We start from the raw sequence: 25,323 nt of genomic DNA, 5'->3' as shown, positions 1-25,323 counted from the left end.
ATGGTGGAAGCGGAGTAGATTGATTGCCATCAGTGCTACTTAAAAATCTTAGGGCAGTTTGGAACCCCTCTCCTTCTACTTGCCAACAATCTTCTATTTCCAAATAAAACCTAACAGTATGAGTTTAAAACCATTTGTTCTTCACGTCCTACAAAGTTCTTCCTAAGACCTAACTGTGAGAAGTGAAAGCCTTCTCAAAATTAGGACAGAACTGAGATAAACAGTGACTGTAATGGGTCACTAAACAACTGCACAAAAAGGCAGTGCACCTCTAATGACGAAGAACCCCTTCTGGTAAAGACTGCCTGCACATCCTCTCAGATGCACTTAAATACTTGATTAACACGGAGATTCAGTGCATCTCATGCCAACTATATGGTAGTAAGGCATTCACACCCAGATACTGCAACCAGTCATTTTCCAGGATGCTCTTTGCTGCTTCTAAAAGTTGAGGGAATATGCAGCTTCTTGAAGTTGACTGATTTTCATGAACTCTCTTACAACAAATTTCAGAGCACAAGAAGTATCTTATTTACTGCTGGAATTTTAGAACATGTTCAAATGAGAGGCCTCAGACCTTTTCCTATTATCTTCACTACGAAAATTGCTAAAAAAAGATTGCAGGAAATAACACTACAGAAGAAATACGTTTGGCCCTAAACACAACCAAATTATCTGACAATATGTGTAATAAACAGCTACACAGAAAACACAGAAAGAAAACAAGACTTGATCTTATCTGAAATATTAAGTAATTGACTAGCTCATTTTATGGCTAAAGTATAACAAATTATTCACATTACAGTAGCTGCAAAGGAATGCTATGTTTATTTAGAGAAATACATGCCCTAGTTACAGCCACTGTGGAAAGCTGGTATATACAGTATATACAGTTTATTGTTGTATTCCTATGACTGCTTAAATGATATTACAATCCATGCTGTTGTCTCACACCCTTAGTATTATAATATTTATTCCTTATAATTAGAAGCTTTAAACTTACTCAGCATCAGTTCTCACGATCCTTTAAAAGTAGTAATAGCTATTCCGACTGTACTGCTAGCTCACAGTTTAAAATATTTCTTGTTTCTGTGGAAGTAATTCTCCACAGCCATGCACTAGCAGTGCTAAGAATATTCAGCACAGTTTTAAAACATCTGATTTAATGTTATGGGGCCTGGGTGTCTCCAAATAGCATACTGGCAAATGAAACTCAGTGCACATAAATTTGCCCTGTAAATAGGCATTAAGAAAGCAAAGAACAGATAATTACAATTCTGCAATGAGAAACTTTTCTTAAAAATATCTATACTTAACACAAAGAACATGGGATATGTTAATTGTACCCTGTCTTCCACGAATTAATACATTAGAGAACACTACAACAACTGTACTGTCAATTTGTGTAGCCAAACAACCAGTTTCTTTTAATAAACTATTGTTAGTATTTAGGTTTGGCCTTTAAAATATTGCTGCTACAGCAGAACGTTCATCCCTCTACAGTCAAGACTGTTAGCATTCCAACAAAGTAAACCAATTCCTTCAAATATTACTGCTTAACTCTAAATGTTTTACAAGCGGCCAGTTATTTCTCCACCTCAGTCTTATAGGACAACACCAATAAAGTTACCTTAGTCCTTTATCTATTGAAAAAACAATTCAAAGGTTGCATTTAAAAGAACAAATCATTTCTTAGGGATTTGTCTCTAGTAACTCACTGATCTACTTTCAAGGAGAGTGGGAGCTTTGGAGCTTCCTTTATCAGCTCTCCTTTCTCATCCCAGCAGCCAGTAACGTTCTTCCTTTCAACCAATATGTTAATGGCTTCTTGTGCTCTGAAAACCTTCCCAATCGTCTCTGTTACTTTTTCTTACATAAGTTCAAAGCTCATAGTGCAGACTGGGCATGAACTTTCTAAAACCAAATTCCAAGTAATATTCGTGAGGCCGGTTCAGAAAACCATTCTAAAAATGTCAGGGGAGAAAAAATCAAAACAAAACATTGAGCAGGGTTCTTCCCATTGCTGCAGCTTATGGAACTGCAGTCAATAATGTAGGGTCAGAGGAAAAAATACTCCTCTGTAGACACTGAGGATTGTGTAGACACTCTCTACATCTAAGTCTGTCTCAAATGCAGACAAAGCAAGAGCAAGATGGAGGGAGCATACTGCTTTAGCAGAGAAAGACAAGCTAGAGCTTCTCCACACTTAAGCACAATCTAACTGCTAAGAACTTGCTGGAAAGGCGAAGAAATTCCTCTCTGCTCTGCTGTGGAGGAGTATTTATTTATGCCACTAGAGCAGGGGTTAAAATAAAAAGAAAGAGAGGCAAAAGATCACAGAATCATAGAATGGTGGGGGTTGGAAGGGATCTATAGAGACCATCTATTCCATTCTGAGATATTCCAGAAGCAGACTATAGCGCAACACACGTAAAAAAAGAACATGAATGTACACACAGGTCCAGGATAAAATACCAACACGGAACAAATATGATTCGGTCAATATATACTCTTCAGAGTCTTAAACTACTTTTTCATCTTTTCTCTTGTTTAATTAAAAGTGATAGATTTAGGAAGGCAAAAAATAAACAACATCATTACAAATTTTACTTTCATCCCTTACAGACCTGTAATAGTTTTGGTTAGGATGGGTCTTACCTTTCTCTGATAAATGGCAATCCAATCTGTAGTTGCAAACCACTTGTGATTCTTTATGTCATTTACACCATTCTTGAGATTTCCATATCGTTTGGTCAAGTCTACCTGGAGTAAATTTCTTAGAAGATCCTTTAGGTCTGAACTGAAGTGTGATGGGAACCTTACCTAAAATTAAAAAACAATATACAAACTCAATTCTTTCCCCTGTTAAGTAAAATAACGTTCATAAAAAAGAAAACATTGGGGCCATTTTCTATTCTTCCTCTAAAAATATATCAAGTAGGAATGCATGAAGAGAGATTATTATTGCACACCAATTTGTTTCATAGAGCTTTTACCAACAGCATTACATTTTCTATCTACCATTTTTTTAATGGAAAGCTTCAACATCTGATTCCAGTTGGAGTAAAATATTTAGTATTTTGATGAATGATATAAAAGCTAAATTTAACTTGGTGTTTCACTGACATCATCTCAAGGCATTCTCAACTTTTTTGGAACAAATTTTTACATTACACACACACACACACACAGAGGAGATACAGTACAGCACAGCATTTATACAACATATTAATATATAGATGTGCTCTGAAATAACATTTAGCAATTATATATGAAAATGCCATCTGGAAATTTATACTCTGTAATTCACTTCTGATAACTAAATACACCAATACCAAAAGTCTTACATAAATAATACTGCACTATTTGAAGACAGCACATGAGTGACTTGCCAACAGAATTCAGTCAAACCTGGCTAAGAAATATTTTAAGATGATTCATGGGATGTAATTACATAGGATTTTACTAGTAAAACAATCTACTGACACCATTTGAGAGTGGTAGAGTGAAGAAAGGGGAAAAGAACAGGCAGAAAGTTTTATTTGTCATGAATTTGACACTGTCTTTACTCATTTGATCAGTTATGACATAAACGCAGAACACAGAATTATTTAACATAAAAACATGTTGCAAAATCAAGAGGTCTGATAATTGAGGGCACTGTTTCAATTTATCTGTCAATAAGGCTCTATTGTAGTACATCAGAAAGCAAGGCAGGCAAACAAGGGTTCAGATGTGGAGCAAATTAGATACAACTGTGAAAAATGCCGAAGGTTTTTTGTTCCAAAGATAAACATTTCTTTTAAAATATGTATTTTCAAATGAATTCCCATATATTCAAAGAGACAACTGAGATCACAGTATTACAGTCTTTGAAAAAGCAACCACCTGCTTAATTTAAATAAAGTCCTAGACAAGAATCAATCTCATTGCAGTGCACCACAAGGTGTACTGAAGCACTTCCCTTTATTAGAATTACAGAAGTACATAAGAGCAGCACAGCACATGTTCATGTAGAGACCATGAACAGAAGAGCTGTAACAAATCAAGAGAGCATAAATAAACTCGGAGAGACAACACTGGCTAGCAGGAGAAACAACAGAATGATCCCATTTTTGTGCTATTCAGCACACTAAGAGAACTTTACAATAACAACAACAAAGTTGAAATGTTTGGGTTTTTTTTTCAATTTTATGTAACAAGGAAAGCCAAAGAAGAACATTAGATGTGTCTTTAACTACAGGACTGCAGAAGAAATCTACTATGAATTACGGAAATTCTTTAGAGCTTCTCAAAAGCTACAAAAATATTCTAGAGAAGAAAATAGCTAGGCAAATCAAGCACACAGCTGAACAGTTGTTAATAGTTGCTGGATCATTTTTATCCAGGCATAAAAGGATATAATACCACCATGTCTGTAAATTTAACAACTAGCATTTGGATTTGAAGGTGGAGAACAGATTTTTAGAATTTTGGTTTTCAACATTGCTGTAACAACGTCTGTACTTTAGAAGTACACATTAATAACTTTCCCAATATTCTTTCCAAGTTGCTGTTTAGTAACCAGTAAAGTCTGCATCTCTCCACACTAAAAAACACAGATTGTGCAAAGACAAACAACTGCATTTGTGAAAAAAATACAGAGCCTTCAACTCACCTTGCCAGACACAATCTTCTCATAAATTTGAATGGGCTGATCTGCAAAGAATGGGGGATATCCAGCTGCCATTTCATAGATTAACACTCCTAATGCCCACCAATCCACTGCCTTGTTGTAACCCTGCATAAGACAAGAAATACCACTATTAGTACATATGGTCATCTTTTGCTTGACTGTCTGCATTTCAGAACAGTCATTTAGTAAACTAGAGCTGAAAAGTTTAATTGACTGTTATATACTATAAAAGATTAATTAGCTGAGTCATTTATGATCTGATCTTTGAAGCCTGAACATAAGATAATTAGCAAATCCTATTTAATATTTAAAAGGACAGAAAACCTCAGGAACCTCATGAATTTATATGCATTCTTTGAGATCTCTTACAAAGCTGAGGGTTAAGACTCAGTCTTTCCTGAAAAATCTATTAAGAATTTGTAGCACATATGTTGCAATTTCTTCTGCTGCTTTAGCTGCATAGGGGCAAATAAAGCTCCAAACAACGATTCTATGATTTTCTCCCCAAATGAAAGCATTTTTGGTTTAAAGGCCTGCAAAGGATATTTCCTTAAACCACATATTAAATTCATAATTTACATAATTTAACATAATATGTTATGATTGTTTCTATCATAAGCAGTTTCATAAACGATAAAGGATATTTGTCCTTTGAAAAACACGAAGGGTTAGAGTTGTACAACTATGTGATAAGTCATATTTCTTCTACATTCAAATAATGCAAATACTGGACACAAATGGATCAATGCTAAGCTTATCCTGCATGTACCAGTGTTTTGTCATGGTTGATTTCACGTAAAGTGCCTTAAGCCTGAAACACCCTGCAGCCAGTTTTTAATGACAACTAATTTGTCCACTATGTGGTTCTCTACCTATGGAGCTCCTGTTCTAGTCCGTTAACACTCCAGAATGTACTCACTCATATCTGCTGTTCTGATAACGATGCTGGTTGAATAACATAATTACAGGTTCTATAAATCCCTTTTTCTCCTCACAAGTTACACGGCAAGCATACCTAGAAAGTTCTGTACAGTCATATGAAAATCCCTGCTTTGGAGTAAGTTTTAACATAATAAAAAAATACTTACAATGCAACTATTCTACATTATGTAATTCATAAAGAGCTGACTAGTCAAGATCTGTTTTTTGGAAGTATCAGCAATTGTTTATTTCTCAGAGTTTAATAATTGTGTGATAACTTTTAACTGCATCAAAAGAATGGCTGAGTAACAAGATAAAGAACCTTGCTGAGAATTATTTCAGGTGCCAGGTATTCTGGAGTCCCACATAACGTCCAAGTTCTTCCTTTTACTCTTTTTGCAAAGCCAAAGTCCGTCACCTGTCATCAGAAGAAATAAATTGACTGTAAGTGCATTTCTACAAAGAAATTTAAAATTAAGTACTTTTGAAATCTTTTCATAGAATCATAAAATGGTAGGGGTTAGAAGGGACCTTTAGAGATCATGTAGTCCAACCCAAACTTTTGGAAAGCTATTTCATACAGAGGAAAACTTTGTTTCTCAAATCACATGGTATCACAGACAGATGTACACTGAGCAGCCAGTCCTCCTGATAGTTCTGATTCAGACAAATAGAAAATTTCTTGTGATAACACAAAATAGACATTTTCTGACACAAACTTCTGTTTATAATATTAAAAAAATACATAATTTTTCTTATACTTTTCATATCAGACTGTTTATACTGCTGAAAGTTTAAATAATGTGAATATGAACAAGATAAACATCTTTTCCTTTAGTTAACAAATAAATGAATCACAAAAAGGGTTAAGATATACACCAGTCTTGTAACTTTAGAATTTTATTTCATAAGCATATAAAGATTATACATAATCTTTATATATAGTCTGGGAATAAGATAACATAAAAGATGTCTTCCAGTAATTCTGATTCTGACTACCTTCAAAAGCATGACCAGGGTCAAGCTTGTTCATTTGAGGAATGAGTGGAGAGGGGAATGTAGCAGCAACTCTGTTCACAAATGGCCATTATAAATTCTTCATTCCACTGTCATATTTCCTACACTAAGTTTTCAAAATTCTGTATGCAATATCATCCTCTCTGTGACTTTTTTCACGATCATATCGTGGAACACATATGGAAGCCAAAGAGTCACAGGTGAACTCCTGGGATCAGTTTCAAGCTATCAAGCCTATGCTCATTTTCAGGATCTCTTCCTTTTGTTTCCTCCTTCCTGGCGTCATTTTCAACTCATTCCCTGAGAAAACATACTGTACCACAATGATAACCCTTGCTAATTATACAATAAATCATGCTGATGTTTCTAATAAAGGAGTATCACAAATAAGCAAGTTAAACTATCAAGGCAGGTTTTGCTTCATTTCTGGTAGAAACAACGGCAATCACAGCTGGAACTGAACAAAGCGGGTGAGATGCAGACTAGACACACCTGCTTCAGTCAGCAAAGAATCATTTCTGTGTTTGTGAATGAACATCAATCTCTGTAAGAAGAATATACTGCAGGCACAAGACACACAGTAATTGCTTTACAATTCAACAGAAAATAAATGAAGTTTCTAAAGAAATTTTAGTTGGCACTACAGTAACAACATATGAACACAAACATCCCTCTCTGTTCAGAAGCAAACCAGCCACACCCTGGAAGAATGACTGATGGACCCATTATCATTTGCAATTTGCCAACATCACAAAAACATACTGTTGCTTATTCTGGAGTGAGCTGTTCATATCTTAACGTTCAAAAGAAATTCTCTCAGACATTATTAATATACATTTCCCTGTTAGATTCTGCTATGGTAAAAGGTGACACAAGGAGGAAAGAAAAGCTTATCCAGTTTAAAGGACTTAGATGAAAAACAAAAGAGCTAAAAGGAAGATGAGGAGGTGCCATGAGAGGTTGTCGTAAAACCAAGGTCATCATTTGCAGCACTGCAACGCTGGTCTGATCTCAACTCAGCTATTACTCCAGATATGCTGAGGTCAGGACTCTCTACGGGTGAGATTCATCTGACTGAAATTGTTACAGCGTTTTTGTTGATATCTGTCTAATCTAAACTACTTATTTAGACAATGCAGAGAACCAGACATTTTAGGGTACTTTTCATCTTGTTCTAGAGCACATATATAAAATAGGTCAGATGAAACAGAGTCATGTAATCACCTACTTCTCACCAGAGACTCGAAGGGAAACCTTGACAACTCTCTCAGCTGCAGACAGCTTCATTGTGCATACTTAATTTTAGTCAGAGGAAGTACAATCCAGTGGTTTTAACCCGTTACCAAGCAGTAGGGCACTTTAATGCACCCTGAATATGTGCAAACATGCCGACCACTTCAGATCATTTACTCTAAAGACATTTGCTAGAATTACCTAACCCTACACTGTAAGACAAGGCTCCACTCCCTAAATATATGAAGAATATCATACCTGGATGTATCCTTGCTGATCAATTAAAAGATTTTCAGGCTTTAGATCTCTGTAGATGAGGTCTAATGAATGGAGGTACTCAAATGTTAGCACTATCTGAGCTGCATAAAACCGTGCATGTGGTTCACTGTGAAGAATTAAAAGAATATTAAGTACCCCAATGCTCTGCTAAGATACCAAAACAATCATGTAACTGCCAGGGCTAGACAAATTAAGTATCTTTTAACTGATTTGTTTACTGTGTAACAAGAAAAAAAAAAAAAGCACAAACAGCAAACATTTTAGAAATGACACACATATTCCCTAAATTTAAGCCTTGCAGCTAAAACACACATGCAAATCAAGAGAAATGTATCCCATCATACAGAGATTAGACTTTAAATTTTACTTTTATAAACTATGAACAATTTTGGTGACAATATGCACAGGAATTCTAAGATTCTATCAATATTCTATCATGCATAGATCAAAAATGCCTGCATTAACTAACTGAAAAATATGAAGTCACTACAAATCTTTCACTGCCTGACTAGTTTAAGTCCACTGAAAGAGGGGTAACTTAAATGCATTTATCTCTTCAGAATTTTTTGTTCAATACTAACAAATTTTATAAAATCCTTTTCCCAAATTAGCAACATGAGTCTTTTTAAAGGAACAGTGTCATTAATACTCTTACCTGAACCTTCCGATTCTTCTTAGATGTGAAAACATTTCACCACCAGGAACATACTCCATTACCATGTATAAATTAGAATTGTCCTAAGCAAGCAAGTAAACACACACAAATACATATTAGGGATACTACAGTCTCTACAATTCTTACATACAGTTTATTTTATGAAAGTTAAAGAATGAAAATGAAAAACTGCATCCATCCAAACACTTCGGATAACAACACAAGTAGAAATTCTTGAAAAAGCCCAGACACATGTGACAAAAGTACCATCACATATCTCAAGAAATTTGCTTTAAAGGAAATTTCAATACAATGAATTACTGAGTTCCTGACACAGAATGGTGTTTAAGTGACCTGAAAGAAAGAGAGGGCAAGATACCTGAAGTATTTTCATCTTCCCTAGCCCCAGACTTTTAAAACTGTAAAGATTAAGGCAGAATATGTTTGTTCATTTAAAATGGTTTTAAAATATTATTTTTAAAATACAGAGGACACACATCACACCATAAATTATGAAAATAATTTCTTTACAGACTGACTAGCATATACTATCATGAAGATAGAAGTTGACTTCAAAGTTACGTCTTTCATTGGTTGAGACTGTCCTTAGGACCTGCCTCAAGTAAAAATCTCAAGCAAAAAATAGGCAGAACAGTTACAAATTTACCATTCCATATATTGGTACAGAAACACATCTGTTGGTTTCTCGCAAAGCCAGAATGCCACCTAAAAGCTCTGTGCTGTACAAAAGCCGGTTTCCATCCAAAACAAGGGAAATATCTATGTGTTTAATTTGTTTGTTTGTTTGTTTGCAGATACTCTTTCAACCACTATGTGGTGAACTGGGGCATGTGCAAGTGTGTACACAAGTGTAGAAACTCCTGCTTAAGACCTAGCATCGGTATCAAGTGAAGCGTCCTTGGATACAAAAAAACTTGAACTATTGTACTGTAAAATTCACATGTCTTTATATTTTGAGCATATATTCCCTGAAACCCAAACAGCTACTTTCAAAACAATTACTACCTTAAAAGAATACTCCAGTTTTACAAGGAAAGGAAAGTTCACCGCTTGTAATATTCTCTTCTCGTTCAGTGTGTGTTCTATTTGCTTCAGTTTGACAACCTAGGGAAAAAAAAAAATCTTCATTTTAAGTATGACATTTTATAGTTGTTACATTTTTCAGTGTAAAGCAAATTAATTGAAAGTAAGCTTGCAACTTCCCAGATAATGAAAAACCTTGTGGATTACTAGTACAATAGTAGTGCTGAGAAAGGATTAGAACGTTTAACAACAATATAAACAGTAATACTCAAGCAACACAGTTTGCAAATAACTCTGGAAATAGTTTCTTATTAGAAGTTGAGTATAGGAATCAGTAAGGAAAAGATCTCTTTACATTTTCTTAAGAATTGTTTGCATTTGCAGTGGAGGTACATGTGAAGCAAGATGGCAGTTCAATAAAATCCAGTTCATTCGATCTTTGGACTCTTTGCTAAGACAGACAGGAAACTGTCAGGCAAATTCAATTATGAATTTTGTTCCATGTGAACAGAAGTAAACTGTCTTATCTTATATAGCTCATAGACAAGTGAGAAGATTGAGGAGAATCCAAGTTCAAAATTTCCATTCTCAAAAACAAGAGTTAATTCCACTAGACCTTTCAATGAATTTTGCTTTTCTGCTTAGCAAACCACTTCACAAAAGTATTAAAAAATTTAAAGTCTACCTTCTTGGAATCCATTGTAATGTTAAGCTGGTAACAAGGCAGCAAGTGGCAGACTTCTGATCATTGCTCTAAATACTTAACAATTGGTTTGTTTGTGTTAAACCCCAACATTACATTATCAATTCTTTCTGTTTTACTTAATCCCTCTTGCACAATTTATCTATGTCTCATTTTGAGAGATGGTGTTTGGTTTTTTCCCTCCATTGGAAACATGAAGAAACTCTATAAAAGTGATCAAAATAAGTCCGATTTTAGATTTGATTTCCAAACATGTAACTACTGTAAATAGCTGATAAGAAAAATATTCCAGCCCTGACTGTTGGAAGCTGTGTTATATCAATTTATAGATGCAAAAGGTAATACCTACAAAACACCATCACAGTTTTGAAGTAAATGCCATACAAAATAAATATCCAGTTAAAAATATTAAATCTCTTTTGAATCACAGATCTTTGAGCAAAAGTTTTATTTGATCCCTAAATCAGCTTATTTGTGGGAAATGTCCTCCTTCATCCCTAAAAAGCTATGGGGTGGGAATTATCTTGACCATCAAAGCAAGCAAGCTAAGGTTTTAGTTTGATACCCTGAAGCATTCAGCTGCAATTCTAGACAAAACTTTACCACCCTTCCTGCATCTTCTGCTGTTTAGGTACTGCAGGGTGATGGCAGCAACACCCCAGGCTGAAGCTGCAGTTTAACACTTCATAGTATCAAACTTGAGCCTCAGGTAACACAGCTTTGCTCAGGCTCAGGGCATGTTCAGTGACAGCTTTCTGTAGACCAAACGATATCAGATAATGGCAGATTCTCCAACAGCTTGTTTGTGTCTGAGTTTTTGTTAACAATATTTTTTCTTTCCAAAATCAATCGTAATAAAACTAGTGAGCAACAGTACATTACAGCCTTCCTAAATCAAGGCAGACAATTAAGGAATAACAGCCCTACACACAAAACTATTGGCTGCATGAGTATTTCTTTTTCTGTATTGTGATGAACTAAGGATGAGACTGGATAGCGAAGGGACACACAATATGCTTTCTCTTGTTTCAAGTAACAAGTACATGAAAAATTCTAGGCAGTCTGTACATTGTCTGGTTTCAGGCATCTCTATGTTTCTATAATACACAAAGCGATGGAAATGTGTTCTCCCTAAAAACACCTCCCATTTTTTTATCAATTAATAAAAGCTATCAATATAACACTAATAGATTTCTAATAGAATACATGAATATATAATCATATGTGCCAAATAAGTTGAGTTGAAATAGCTTGTATTTCATAAAGGAACACTTCAAGACTTCTTATTATAGACAAAACAGTCTCATTTACTAACAAGAAGACCAATGCCTGGATACAAGCATCTTTACTCCTGCGAATCTTCACTGAAAGTCCAAAGTAATCATTAAAAATGTGAATTTTGGCTTTTACTGGATAGTTTTGTAGCTATAGCTTTCCAATTTATCTTAGACCGAGAGGTAGCAATGAGCATAATATTTTTTTTTAAGCTTCTCAGACTATTTTCATGGCAGTTTTCTGAAGACATAATTTCCTACATTGTTCCAATATAGGAAAATACAAGGACTTGGTCATTCATGAAAAACTATTCAAAGTAATAACAGTTAAAAATCTGAAATTTGACGATGGGCTCTCCATGCAGCAGTGGAATGCTCATCACACCTTGTGTTAAAGCAAGGCTCTCTGCAGGATGCCATAGTAAGGTAATGATGAGGCAAGTTTCCACAAAGGTGGAAATGGTCTGGGCTGTCCTTCAGTTGTACTATGTTGGAATGTCTTTTCAATTTAATTGGATTTTTTTTTAAATAAAAGTTGGAAATCATTGTTACAGGAAAGTGCTGAAACTGTAGAGAATTGAGCTTTCTCCAAGTGAAAAAAGAAAAAAGCCAGAATTAACATTAAAAGGTAAGTTTAGTTTCTTTTTCTCTGATGTTACAAAGCAATCTTTAATTAAATGACACATGATTCAAGGTCTGGGACCTTGAATCACATGTAGAGAATAGTGGAACTGCAACTCAGGGAAAAGGTGTGATTATGTCACTGCCATAGTTCTGATATATAAAATTGCTCAGGAATGTAATAATGCCTAAGGTACAAGAGTCCGAGTTGAGGCAACACTGACTTTTAATTTTGTCAGTTGCTGATTACTAAGTTCTCTATGCCAGATGGATATTTTCTTAATGTGATTTTTGTTACACAGCAGAAAAGTTACGTATAATGCCTTAAAAAGTAGGAGGTCTTATATTAAGGATCTTAGAATCTATTAATCTAAATAACGTACTTCTGAAAAACTTGTCAAAACACTTAAAAACTAACGGCATTGGTAAATTATTTTAAAATACTTCTGAGCGTTCTGGAATTCTGTTTTCTTTAAAATTTAAATTTTATTGAATAACATCACTTACTTAACCCAGGAGGAATAAACTGTTAAACAAATCAGACTAGAGTAACAATACAGATTCAGACTACAGCACTTATATTTTCAACACAGATATTGTCTATTGTGTGCAAGCTGTTCTGAGATATTACCGTACTCTCTATGCAGTTACTTCAGATACAACATATTCTTACATAATAATTAATATTAAAAAATAATACATCATGGCATGAAGAATAGAGAAATTATTCATGCAAATAATTTGTTAAATTATGGTCCAAAAATCAGAAATTCTTAAAATTTTCATCCAATGAGTCTTACAGAACTGTACCTTGTAAAATCTGTAAAAGCGTTATTTACTTATTTAACAAGAGCACTACATTTTACTTTTGATAAAGAAGATATAGACCACCTTACAAAAGCTAAGCAAATACTTTCATTGGTAACATGTTATGAATGCTCTGGACACTGTTTAGATCCTTTTTAGTTTGCCATTTATGATATTGGTCATTTTAAAAGTCTACACAATCCCAACAATGGAATCTGCTGGCTAAAAAATTGAAGTCAAGCATTTAAAGAATCGCCAGTATCCAAGCACATTAAGCAAAACAACAGTAAGTACAACACAGTTGATCCACCAGTTGCCAGATCTTTGTCTACATCAAACTCTTACATCAGTAAAAACACTGTAAATTACACCAACCTTCTGTTTGTCCAGTATCTTCATAGCATAATACTGTTCTGTAGATTTATGTTTCACCATCATAACTCTCCCGAATGATCCTGTTCCAAGGGTTTTTTGCCTCTCAAAATCATCTAGGCCAGCAGTATTCTACATGTACAAGGATACAATGACATTATTTACCATCCAATACCCAAAGAAAATTCTAACTGTATGAACTGAAATCACTTATGAAAGACAACTGAGTAAAATTACATTTATTAAAGACAACTATAGTAAACTATACTGTTATAATTTCCTGTCAAATTTTGGTAAGAGATTTTCCACTGCACACATTAAAACAGAAAAACTTAAATGAATTTTATCAACATCTCTATAATTTGTCCATACAGATGACACATGCTTAGTAAGAAACATCTAGCAGTACATAGATCATGAAATTTGACACGCAGATGAATAAACCCCCCATGCTTCACAAACACAGAAACCCCCACGCTCTAGAGACAGTTCTAAGTGAAAGTTGTCTGAAGAGCACACCATTGAGTAAATTTTCCTCAGATATTCATTACCATAGCATTTCAAAAGCTGCTTTAAAAACAATGACCCTTCTTCAAAACACCAAGCTTTTAAAAAGCTTTTCTCTAACGAACTCCTTAACCTGACCTCAAGTCCTGTGCAGTAGACTTAATACCCTTAATGTCATGGAGAAAACAGATGTGCCAATGATTACTGTTATAAAAAGCCACTTAAAACACTCCAACAGTTCTTGAGTCTTGTGAAGCTGATGGTGAACATCATTCTCAATAAGCTGTTGTTCAGTATGAGCATTTCAGTTGCTCAAATCTGGAGAAGATCTGAGAGTCTTTACTGGTGAACTTCAACAACGAAACTGACATTCAAAATAGGAATTTCTTCTAAAATTGCATTAAACTTATTTCTGTTTTCTGTGCTGCTCATTACAGACTCATAACAAGTTGATAACATTATAAAAAAACATGCAGTAGAAAAAACTATTGAAAACTTAAATGACCAATACCTGAGGGGGGCTTTCCCATTTTTTTAAAAAGTCTTCTTTGGCTTTGGCTAGGAACTCTTTCACTGAAAACACACAAAAAAAGTACATTTTAATTAATTTAATTCATCATGGATGCAATGGAGATGCTTTGTTCACAAAAACTTCATTACCAACTTCTTTCTTCAACTCGTAATATGCTATTTTCACCGTGTATGAAAGCAAGCACCAATGCCTCTACAACTTCTACAATATCTCCAGGTGATCTCTAAGCTTTCTGGAGTAACTACATTATTCTACATAAATTTCTTAAACTATGCCAGCTCTAATATGTCACAATACTGTATACGCAAGCAGGCTTTAAGGTGATGTAAAACATTAATTTGGGAAAAAAATCACAAACATCTGACATTTATAAATAGACATTCCACAAAGACAGACTTTGTTAAATCAAAGTTACATTTTCTTCCAGCTGATTAAGCATAATGTCAATCTAATCTTTTTCCCCTCATCACCTTTATTTAAAGGCTGTTTGCAAGCTCAAGTACCAAATTGACAGCGTTACTGCAAGCAAAGACAAAGCACAGGGCTACATCAACACTGCACATTAGGCATGCCCACAGTCAGAGAATTTGTATTTCTAAAATTGATTTGCTATTGAAATTGAAGGAACATACACTAGCAAAACACTGGATGACTATTTAAAATGTGCACCACCATATTTCATTCAGATCACCTTTCAGCTGTTCTATTTTTTTTGAATGTCAATTATCAGCCAGATCAATGCAGGTCACTCAATGCAGTCAAAAATGGGAGGTGTTTCAGATGTGGTTTTGAAAGAGTCACAGAATCAAGAAGAAGATATCATACTGTTTTTGTGTTCTCTGAATCATTTCCCTTCATGTAACATTAATAACTGGATATTGTGTACTCTGATGTCTTTCCACAAGCAATTTCTAAAGAAACTCAGCAATGTGCCAACATTATTTTATCTTCTGATGGTCATATTAGTTTTATAAGGGGTTATAAACAATCATCTGATTAACCAGAATTTTTTTGCACTTTTCAGAGAATACTAAATAAAATGTCTAAACACAGAAGTTTTCAAAAATTCTCTTCTATTACTGGTACAGTAGCACTAAAAAAATGGCAGCCCTGGAGAAAGCTAGCCATGGATTTTTACTTTTTTTTCCTTCCCTTCCCTTCCCTTAAGTGTGCTATGGGACTCAACTATCACTCCCATCAGCACTGGCTCTCATGGAGCAGCAAATAGAATGTGAATTTCAGAAAAATTGTCAAAAGTTCTGGCAGACCTAAAGGTTAGAAAAGTTCTTAAAGCATGATATCCACTTGGTAATTTTATTTTAAGAGAAGCAAGTGGTATCAGAGAAGAGGCATGTATTTATTACTCTAAACCTATGATTAAGTAGAATAAGAAAACCAGAAGAGTTTGTATTTAGGAAACTATTTAAAATTGGTATTAAAACACTCATTGAGAGTTAAAATATTTTTGTGGGTAATCAGTAAAAATATTTGATATATTTATCCCTCGTGTGAAAAGTATTTCCATTGTTTCTGAATTATGGAGGTCACTCATGTAATGACTTTTAATGATCCTAACTCGAGAAATGGACCGGATTTCCCATAGCATGAAATAATTTAACAACAGACAAAAAAGGAAGCTAACAATGTCCAATTCATGCCTGACAATCTTTCATTTGGAGAAGAGATGATTTCATAAAGTAACAACTACTGATAAAGTTTTTAAAATATCAATTTATGTCAAAATAGTATGAATATTATTTTCTCTTAATGACATTAAAAAAACCCACAAGATTATTGAGAAGTTGAGCTGCCAAACTTAAGTGGGTATAGCTTAGAAGTGAATTTTAACTTTAAAAGTGTAGGGCACAACCAAAATATTAAATAACTAGTCTATTTTTTTCATATTACAGTAGATGTCTTAAATATTCTTCATGCTATCTCCTTTGTTCATATAAACCAATATTTTAAATTTCCACATATTTTGCACTGAAATATAATTATGCAATATTTATAAAAATATACAATGACATTTACACATAGTCATCTTTGTCTCCATTCTACTTATGGAACACAAAATGCTGTTTATGAAAAAGATGTGATCCAGCTGGAAACTGGTGATTTCAGTCACCTCTGAAAACAGGGCTTATAATTTGAAATAGGATAGATACTTTTGAAAATTATATGTACATCACAAAATATCAGTTCTTGCTAGAGGAGAACACACTTCATTTCCACTTTTCAAATGGAGAATCAAAATTTATGCCAACTGGATAGTAGTGGCCATTGGAATTACTGTGATGATGCAAACAAATAAGTCTATTAAATGATGACTCTGAAGTTTTCCTCAAGTGCACATTTTTAGCCACCTTATGTTGAGATGATGTGACTCTTGTTTGCTTTTCTAGTCTTTAAACTGTCCCTAGCATCTGTGACTTTGGGCACTAATGAAGGAATGAGCATACCAAAAGTCTCTATAGGTTCCCCAAGGGTTTGCAGGAACATTCACCCACACAGATGAGATGATGAAGAGAGGAAAGAAAGAGAAGAAAAAAAAAAAGTTTTATGCATTTCCACAACAAACACAGAAAACACAAATACATTCCCCCCTTTTCCCTCCCCACTCAAGAACAGACCCTGTAATAAATCAGCTTCTTCCCCACACAGACAGAATGACTCATGCTAAATCACAGAATGTTTGAGCAAAGAAAAGAGAGGGAAAAAAAACTCCAAAAGCAGTTAAATTCAGTATGAAAAAAGATGATGTATTACAGAAATAAGCACAGCTTACAAAACTTCAGAAGATCAAGTTGGTAACTTTCATAATTAATCTATTCCAAAACACACATATCCAAAGATTTGCTCTTAACAAAAGTATGTCTATCTTCATCCCAGCATGCTGGATCACAGTAACACCTGTGATCGGGTAATCTTCTCACTACTTAGCACTTTGTTCCAAAAGACAGCATGTGTGAATTGCATAGCATGTGGTGCAGAACACAAATGGCAAGCAGTCTCCAAAAAAAGTCACAATCAAACTTCAGTCCCATTATCCAACAACAGCAACAAAACCCCTTGAAAAGTGTAAACCTCACAGCTGAGGGTGCTGTATGCAAACTGTAATGCATATGGAAGCCTGGACAGAATGCATACGGAATCTCAGATGAGCACCATACAAGTATGATTTAACTCTGTGAGACTGTCAGAAAAACAGAACCCGGGAAAGAGATGTTGATATACAGCTTCCCATAAACACAGAAGACCACCAAGGATCACCCATATATAGCTGAGTGAAGATACAAGGGGTATAAGCAAAGACCAGCAAACAGACCATATTCAGACTGGTTTTGTTGGTACAGCATAATTTGGAGCAAAGGAAGCTGAAACTAAAGGACTAAAAGCTGTTGGCTCAAGAAGGGAAGATACTGGAAGGAGAATGCAAAGCATGAGTAACAGCACTGGTCCAAACAACTGGATGCATCCAGAAGGACATCAGCTAGAACTACAGAGGACGTACCAGTGGTTCAGAGATTAGGTAAGCACAAACACACAGTACAAACCTAGCATTCTGAGACCAGCAAGAGCAATCATTGAAAGGAGAAGAAAGGTTGATGCAACGCAAACATCCAAAGCATATACTAGAAAATCTAGGGAGATTCAGAGAAAGGTGGTAAGAAATGGGGTGATGTTTGAGGAGTCACAGCTGAAAGACTTCAAGCAGTTTTGTAACCTCTGTCTGCTTTACTTCAAATCCTGGTCAGAAGAAATGCTACAAGTGCACACACAACCGGGCAAGGAATAAGTTGTCTCCTTTTTTATCATGGGTGGTGTGAGACTGGGCCTGGGGAGAGCTGTACTCGGAACCAAGGCAACATGGCAATAAGCTACAAGGAAGGAGAGTCTGCTGGAAGCTATTTTTAAGGGAAGTGGAACTCAACATCCAGAGGTTCCTAGGTAATAATGGCACACAAAGAGGTATTACAAAAATGCCAAACCCCAAACACAGTAAAAAACCATGCCACACACAAAACAAAAACTCCCTTGAATACACCCCTGAACAGTAGGATATTGTTACTTAACAGTATATTACACAATACACAGTATATTTGTGGTTTATAGATTAACTTTTGTCTGAAAAGTTAGCAGGCTTATAAAAAAAATTGTTAACAAAGTGCATGAGTGCTATAAACAGTACTCTGGCCTAAAACACTGTTTAAGAGTGGGTGAATCAGAGAAAACCTCCAGAAAAAAAATGAAAAGGCCTAGGACCTCTCAGTCGCAGGGGTGCAATGAGGGCAGAGGGGAAGGTGTCATAGATGGAACAGTCCTGAGAATTATCATGAATTACTTTGCTTTTGTCTCACCTCCCACATGCACTCTATTTGTTATTCTCAAGCACATCTCCCACAAGAATCAGCAAGCCACAACTGGGGTTGTTTTGGTTTTGGGTTGGGTTTTTTTTTTTGGTGGGGGAGAAGGGGAGAAAAAAAAAAATAGTATTTGGATAGGATTCATGGCAAGAAAGCAAGAGCTAAATTGATTATGACTAAACATTGGACACCACTACAAACCCCCATCTGCTGTGCTAAATGCCAATCTCTGGTATTTAAAATGCCCTTTATCAAAATACAATTCAATTTTTGTTCCAGAACTGTAATATAACCACTCAAAGTCTGGAATTAAATGATCTATTTAATTAAATCTCCAAATTTCATTTAATGAAAAAATACACATGTATTAAGAGATTCTGGTAAATATATATATGTACATTTAATTTTTATGAAAACACTATTTATAGTCTTTAACATTATCAAGATATATATAGATGCTTCAATCAACTGTGGCTACCACATTTCAGAAGCAAGTGAGAACACTTCAAGTTCTAAGTACTGTTCTTAAACCATTAACCTATTAAATTTTTTAAAATTCCTCTTTGGATTAGCAGGAATAATATCACATGGCTTACAAGAAGATCTGTCTACTCTGGCAACTGTTTGAACATGTACACAACTAACTGTTAAATATTATTATACACTTAAAGGAACTGGTGTGAGCACCAGTTAACATTTTAACAGCTGGGAAACACTTCAAAATGCAAATTACAATAGTATCACTGAAACAGATCATCAACAAGAACAAAATACTGTTTCTCACAAAATGAAAATGGTGGAGAAAAAAGTCCAAAGTGACATAAACCTGATACAGGGCAAGTCAGTCTTGTCTTAACACTGCAGTAAGACATTCTTATTGGCTCTTGTGAAAAACTCAGCTTTAATTTGGTTTTGTTTGTGTTTCAAGAGTTGTAAAATCATTACAATGAGATTAGTGAACTCTGCATCAATTTAATATCTAATTTATCAAGTTTTTTACTGAGAGGAAGGTTTTGAGTTTAAATAAGTGATGCAGAGCAAACCAACAAACAAATGAACACACACCACCCCTCACTCCCCTTTCCCAACCAAAAATATGGAGTTCTAAAGATCCCATTTGCTGGAATTCAACACCTAAAGATTCTTAGTAATTGAATGATCATGTAAGAATTATTAACTACATATAATTTTGCTATTAAAATGGAAATGCTAATATTCTAACTCTACATTGAAAACACTTCCACAGAATACTGGGAAGGATCACTAAGAAGTGGAGAAGCCAGAGCACAGAAAAACCATGAAGAAAAATGATGACGAACAGGAAAAACAGTAAGTTAAGACCAATTACAGCTATAGTGCCTAAAGACTAGAAAAGAGCACTAGAAACTGATTTTGAGGGGAAGCATATCAAGGACATTCTGCATCAACTGTAAAACTCAAATCATTCTTATCCATTACAAATAAAAATCTGGAACCCAGGCAAAGTCTTGCTTTAATCCTGTTTATGAGTTTGAAGTCTTGAGCTAGTCAATATTTTATCAGTTAAAAGCTCTGTACAGAGCCAAGCTTTTCTTCTTTCTCCTCTTTTCTAAATTTTAATTTTCAGTGCTACAGGATATAATTAAGATGTAAATTCTTACTTAATGTTCACCTCTTTACTTGGCTGGCTAGTCAGTAACAGCCTGCACAAGAGATGTGACAGATTTAGACAAACCAAAACAGAAGCCAGGTTTTCAGCTATGAGAGATAATACTTCTCTTTGCTGAACTCTGAGCAGTAAATACTCTACTGCACACAACTGTCACAGTCAAACTGACTTCCTTTTGCCATTTTTAATAGAGAAAATAAAATAAATTTTATTTCCAAATCTAATTTTCAGTCTCTCCCTTACTCTGTTTCTTAAATCATAAAGTACTGGTCCAAACAGAGTCGTTGATCCCTGCTAATGCCAAAAGTACAATGTAACAGAGACAACTCTAGGAGGCAGGACAAAATCCAACTAAGTCACTTAAAATGTGAATCCCTGAAATTTTGTTTACAAGTTCCGAAATATATAATGTAAATCAGAAAATTTATTCAGTCATGAACACAATCGAGTCTTGTACTAGCTTTGCTCAGCAGAGTTGTGCATGTGTAGATGTCCTGACTCAATCATTTTCCACCAAAAAAAATTAACAGATGAGAGAAAAACTCTTTCATAATCTAAAAGAGAATCCAGATCCAACGTTCATCAAAATTTATACATGAATATACTTCATTAACTAAATATCAAAAAAAACTGCAACAACCAACCAAAACTTATGAACCAATCTGGGATTTATTATTCAAATCCCAAATTACTGATTACATGTAAGACTTCCCTCAATGCAGACAAGCTCAATAGCTTTATCTGAACATTCAAGCACAGGACATGACCTGAAGTCCACCGCAGTATCCCAGAGGGAGAGAGCTGTTCTATCCCTTCAGGTATTTTGGGTCTTCAGCGTGGCACCTGTCTGTCTTGTCCAATCTTTTCTTTCAAATGGAAGTGTTATTGGCAACCTTTTGCTGATTGATTACAGTTGATTTTTTTTTCCCTCGTTACAGTTCTTCAAATTGACCAGTTAGAACTAGTATCCACTTAGTTCTGGAACATGTAAAAACTAAGTTTTAGCCTAAGGAAATGAGGTGCTCTCACATTCTTTCTGCCTTTCAAGTGTTCATTGAAGGGAATTATTTCAGACTGCCAGAAATAAAACATTTGTAAATCAGCTTCAACTCTTCCAACAATTCACATGCTTTCAGGCTTAAAAGTCCAAGAAACAGCAGTTTGGTTTGTTAGGCCACAGTTCAGCATTCAGTATGGGCTGGTATAAATAAAAAATACCCTGGAGTCCTGGCCTTCCACCAGTCACTCATTCCTCCCTCACTATCATGACCTTTCTTGAAAGAGCAAAAAGACCCTTGTGGCTGATGGCCAAGCCAGGTCATGGAATTAGGCCAGATGAAAAATAATGGACAGAAGTCAGGGAAGTACAAGGAAAGCTAATTTTAATCCATGCAGCTCCAAGTTCTTTTCATCATATGAATGCTTCTCCTGGATGATGGAACAAAGATGCAGAGTGGAAACAGACAAATATGTATGGGGCAGGAGATCTCCTTTTCTGAAGGAGCATTGGTTTGTGCTGGTGTAGCTTGATCATAAAAGTAAGGCACTGACTATTAAAAGAGCTTCTGAGAAATAATTCTAATTTTAAGCTATTCATTTTCAATTAATGTACTAGACAATCCTTTTAAATTAAAATTTCAAATGAATAAATTAGAAGTTTTTAATACAATTACTTTCAAATGCAAGACTTGGCACTCCCTACACATAAAAGTAGTTCCTACAGAAAAGAAAAGGTTACGTGAAGAAATCTTAACCTGTAAAATCCTCGACTATCATACACGGATGTGCTTTGTGAGCAATTAGAAATTAAGCTTCATCTGTGTAGTACCATCCTCTATAGTTGTCGCTGAACTTTATGCAGCAAGCAGTCTAAAATGTTGCAACTACTACAGGACCTACAGCATAAAAGAGAGTCTTCCTGTGTGAAATATAGCAGGAATTATTTTACAAAGAACATGGAAAACTGTGTAGAAACTGTGAAAATTCAAACATCTCTTGTTTCTGCAGTGCATGTATTTCCATCGTTACCATGTGGGGAGATCAAGAAAAAAAAAAAAGAAAACCACATTCTAAGGATGAGTTCCAAGAACAAAATTTTCTAGGACACTACCATAAAATATCTTGAGAATGCACCGTATTCTTGAAAAAAGGTTTTTAGCATAATCTAGTTGTTAAACATAAATATAAAAAATAATCAGATTTTCCTCTTAGAAGTCAAAATCACATACCACGAAACTGTTTACAGCACCTGCTGCAGTCTTCCTCTCATTAAGATATCCACACCTCTGCACTGTTAAGGTAATGGCTAGCTACCTAGCACCAAACTTCCTCTCACAGTACTGCCTCATCTTTCCTCTTTGTAACTGTTCAGTCAGCTAACACTGGGAGTATGTTTTATGGTTAGATAATTAGCAACAATAAGTATTAATCTGCAGGTAGTTGATCTGATCTGCATATTGACTAATAAATTCCCTCCAAGCAGGCATAGCTCTCAATACTAGATATATACATGCAAAAAATAACCTTTTCTTTAGAAGTATCCCAAGTTTTACTAAACTTGTTTCTTCCTTACACTTCAAATTAGACAACTGTAGGGTCTCTTAATTGTATGGATGTGTTTTACAAGTTACTTGAAAAGAGCAACTCGTGTCTTTTTTTTCTTTCTTTTTTAAAGTAATTCATACATGGCATCAAAATAATGGTAGACAGATAAATCTTGGTTTAACTGCACTCATGTCTAAATCCACTTCCCACAAATCTACTTTGTCCCAACCCTTGCATTAAAAAAAACTCCAGAAGTTCTCATATACATATGCTGCAATCAGCAAGACACATCTTCACAGCTGTCAGGGTAAATCAGCAAAACAGCTCTTCATCTCTTTGCAAGATTTGAGATTCTGACACATCGCTATACTGACATATCTCCCACAGAACACACTTTCAAAATTTACAGGAAAGGGCTGCCTGCAGTAACTAGCCAAGCAGGAGAAGTTCATTTATAACCTTACATAGCAGAGGTTTACTTCCTGAATAAGGAAGTCTTCTGTAAATAAACACATTTCACAATTCAACACATTGGGCGAACAACAAGTTTTTGTTTGCCTGGGGATTAGGGAAGACGAAAAAGTAGGTAAGAGTGTTTACTACCCATTCTGATAACAAATGGAACTTAAGAGAGAAAGTGGCTGAAGTCAATGCATATTTGGATAAAAGTCAGACACAGAACTTGTAGAAAATTGAGTTGGAAATACTGCAAAAAAATTATATGCAAAAACTACACCACGTGAAATCTTAATGGGCTGCAGTAGTCCATCGGCAACTATCATGAACAAAGGAAAACGCCAAAACCATTCAAGTTAAAAAACTGCCCCTAAGAACTTCAATAATTGAAGCTGAGAAATTCCTGTTGCAAACTTTGGCCTGCAACAGCAGTACTAGCAGTAGCTCTTAGAGGAACCAGCAACAAATAATTCTATTTGACATGTAAACTAAAAACCAAGGAAAGAAGAAAGTCTTTCTGGTAACAAAATACACACAAGCGATTTAAGAAAGAGGACAAGAGTAAGTCATGGTAAAAGAAATGCAAGGTTACAATATACCAAGTAACACTGGGAAATTTTTTAAAGGAAGAAGCCATTTTTTCCCATGAGACGCCTATAGGAAGATGTATAGTTCTGGCACCTGGAAATTCCATGGCATCCTTCCATTTTCTACGGTCTTTTCAGCAGTGAGAATCGTTAGTTGGTACTTGTTGTCCCATGACCTTAAAATATGTTCCCAATGCAAATAACTAAAACAGTTGCACTACCTACCTTCACTCTTACTCCTGAAACTTTCCTGTTCTCTTATGTACACAAAGCTGGACAATAATTCAGCAGAGTCTATCAGTGTTATTTCCTCACACTGCTCCACCTGTCTGCACACATATTTGGTAATTACTGCCTTACGAATGTAAATGTATCAGCATTTACCTCTGTTGGTAGTATTTGAAAGTAGCAGCCCAGTTATGTACTTGGGTGATACTTGAGAGTATTAAACCTATTCACAATGAAACAGAAGATCTAGTAGATTAGCACCTTTCAGAATTGGGAGCTGAGGCTACTAAAGTTACTCAGCCTTCCAAGGTTCTGCTCTTCAAACAAAACCTTTAAACCAAAGAAAAAAAGAAATAGTTTTTCCTTCTTTCAAGGAAAAAAAAAAAAAGAAAAAAGAAGAAAGAAAAACTGAAGATATCACTTTTTAATCAAGGTTTCACTTGCATCTTGGCAATCTTTCACAGAGAGAGAATCTGATTTTATCCACTGACAGGGTGTAGCAGAACACTGCTGCAGTCAAAACAGACATAAAGGTCCACTGAGAAGCACAAGTGGTTTACATGGGTAAACATTCATAGTGAAGACTTAACCCAATTCTCACGTGATGCAGCAGGAGACAGTCACCTTTCTCTTGTCAAAATTAGACTTCTCATTTATTGATCTTTTTGACTGGGATCTGACACTTGGTAAAATCTGCAGCTATTTATTTCTGTTTTTAATGGAACTGGGAGCCTGGATGTCAAGATGAATGAAATCTACAGATGCAAACTGCAGAGTAAAGCCCCAAGGAAAAGAAAACAACACCCTGCCCCCCTCACCTCCACAAAAAGCCCCAAACCAAACCAATCAACAA

At 35.2% G+C, this 25,323-nt stretch overlaps 1 protein-coding gene across 2 annotated transcripts in view; it reads right to left on the bottom strand.

The window, feature by feature from the left end:
• The window catches only part of PRKACB (protein kinase cAMP-activated catalytic subunit beta), a 73,324-nt gene that overhangs the window by 2,607 nt on the left and 45,394 nt on the right, over positions 1–25,323 (bottom strand). For both annotated transcript variants that reach the window (XM_062003378.1, XM_010199383.2), the window contains exons 2-9: positions 14,620–14,681; positions 13,605–13,733; positions 9,807–9,905; positions 8,781–8,863; positions 8,105–8,231; positions 5,919–6,014; positions 4,658–4,780; positions 2,659–2,823 (exon numbers count right to left, since the gene is read on the bottom strand). In XM_062003378.1, coding sequence (XP_061859362.1) covers positions 2,659–2,823; positions 4,658–4,780; positions 5,919–6,014; positions 8,105–8,231; positions 8,781–8,863; positions 9,807–9,905; positions 13,605–13,733; positions 14,620–14,681 — 884 coding nt within the window. The remainder of the gene's footprint in view (positions 1–2,658; positions 2,824–4,657; positions 4,781–5,918; positions 6,015–8,104; positions 8,232–8,780; positions 8,864–9,806; positions 9,906–13,604; positions 13,734–14,619; positions 14,682–25,323) is intronic.

This window comes from Colius striatus, chromosome 10 (assembly GCF_028858725.1).
Source record: "Colius striatus isolate bColStr4 chromosome 10, bColStr4.1.hap1, whole genome shotgun sequence".
NCBI lineage: Eukaryota > Metazoa > Chordata > Aves > Coliiformes > Coliidae > Colius > Colius striatus.
The sequence above is the reverse complement of the archived record's forward strand: the minus strand, read 5'-3'. Positions and strand labels throughout refer to the sequence as shown.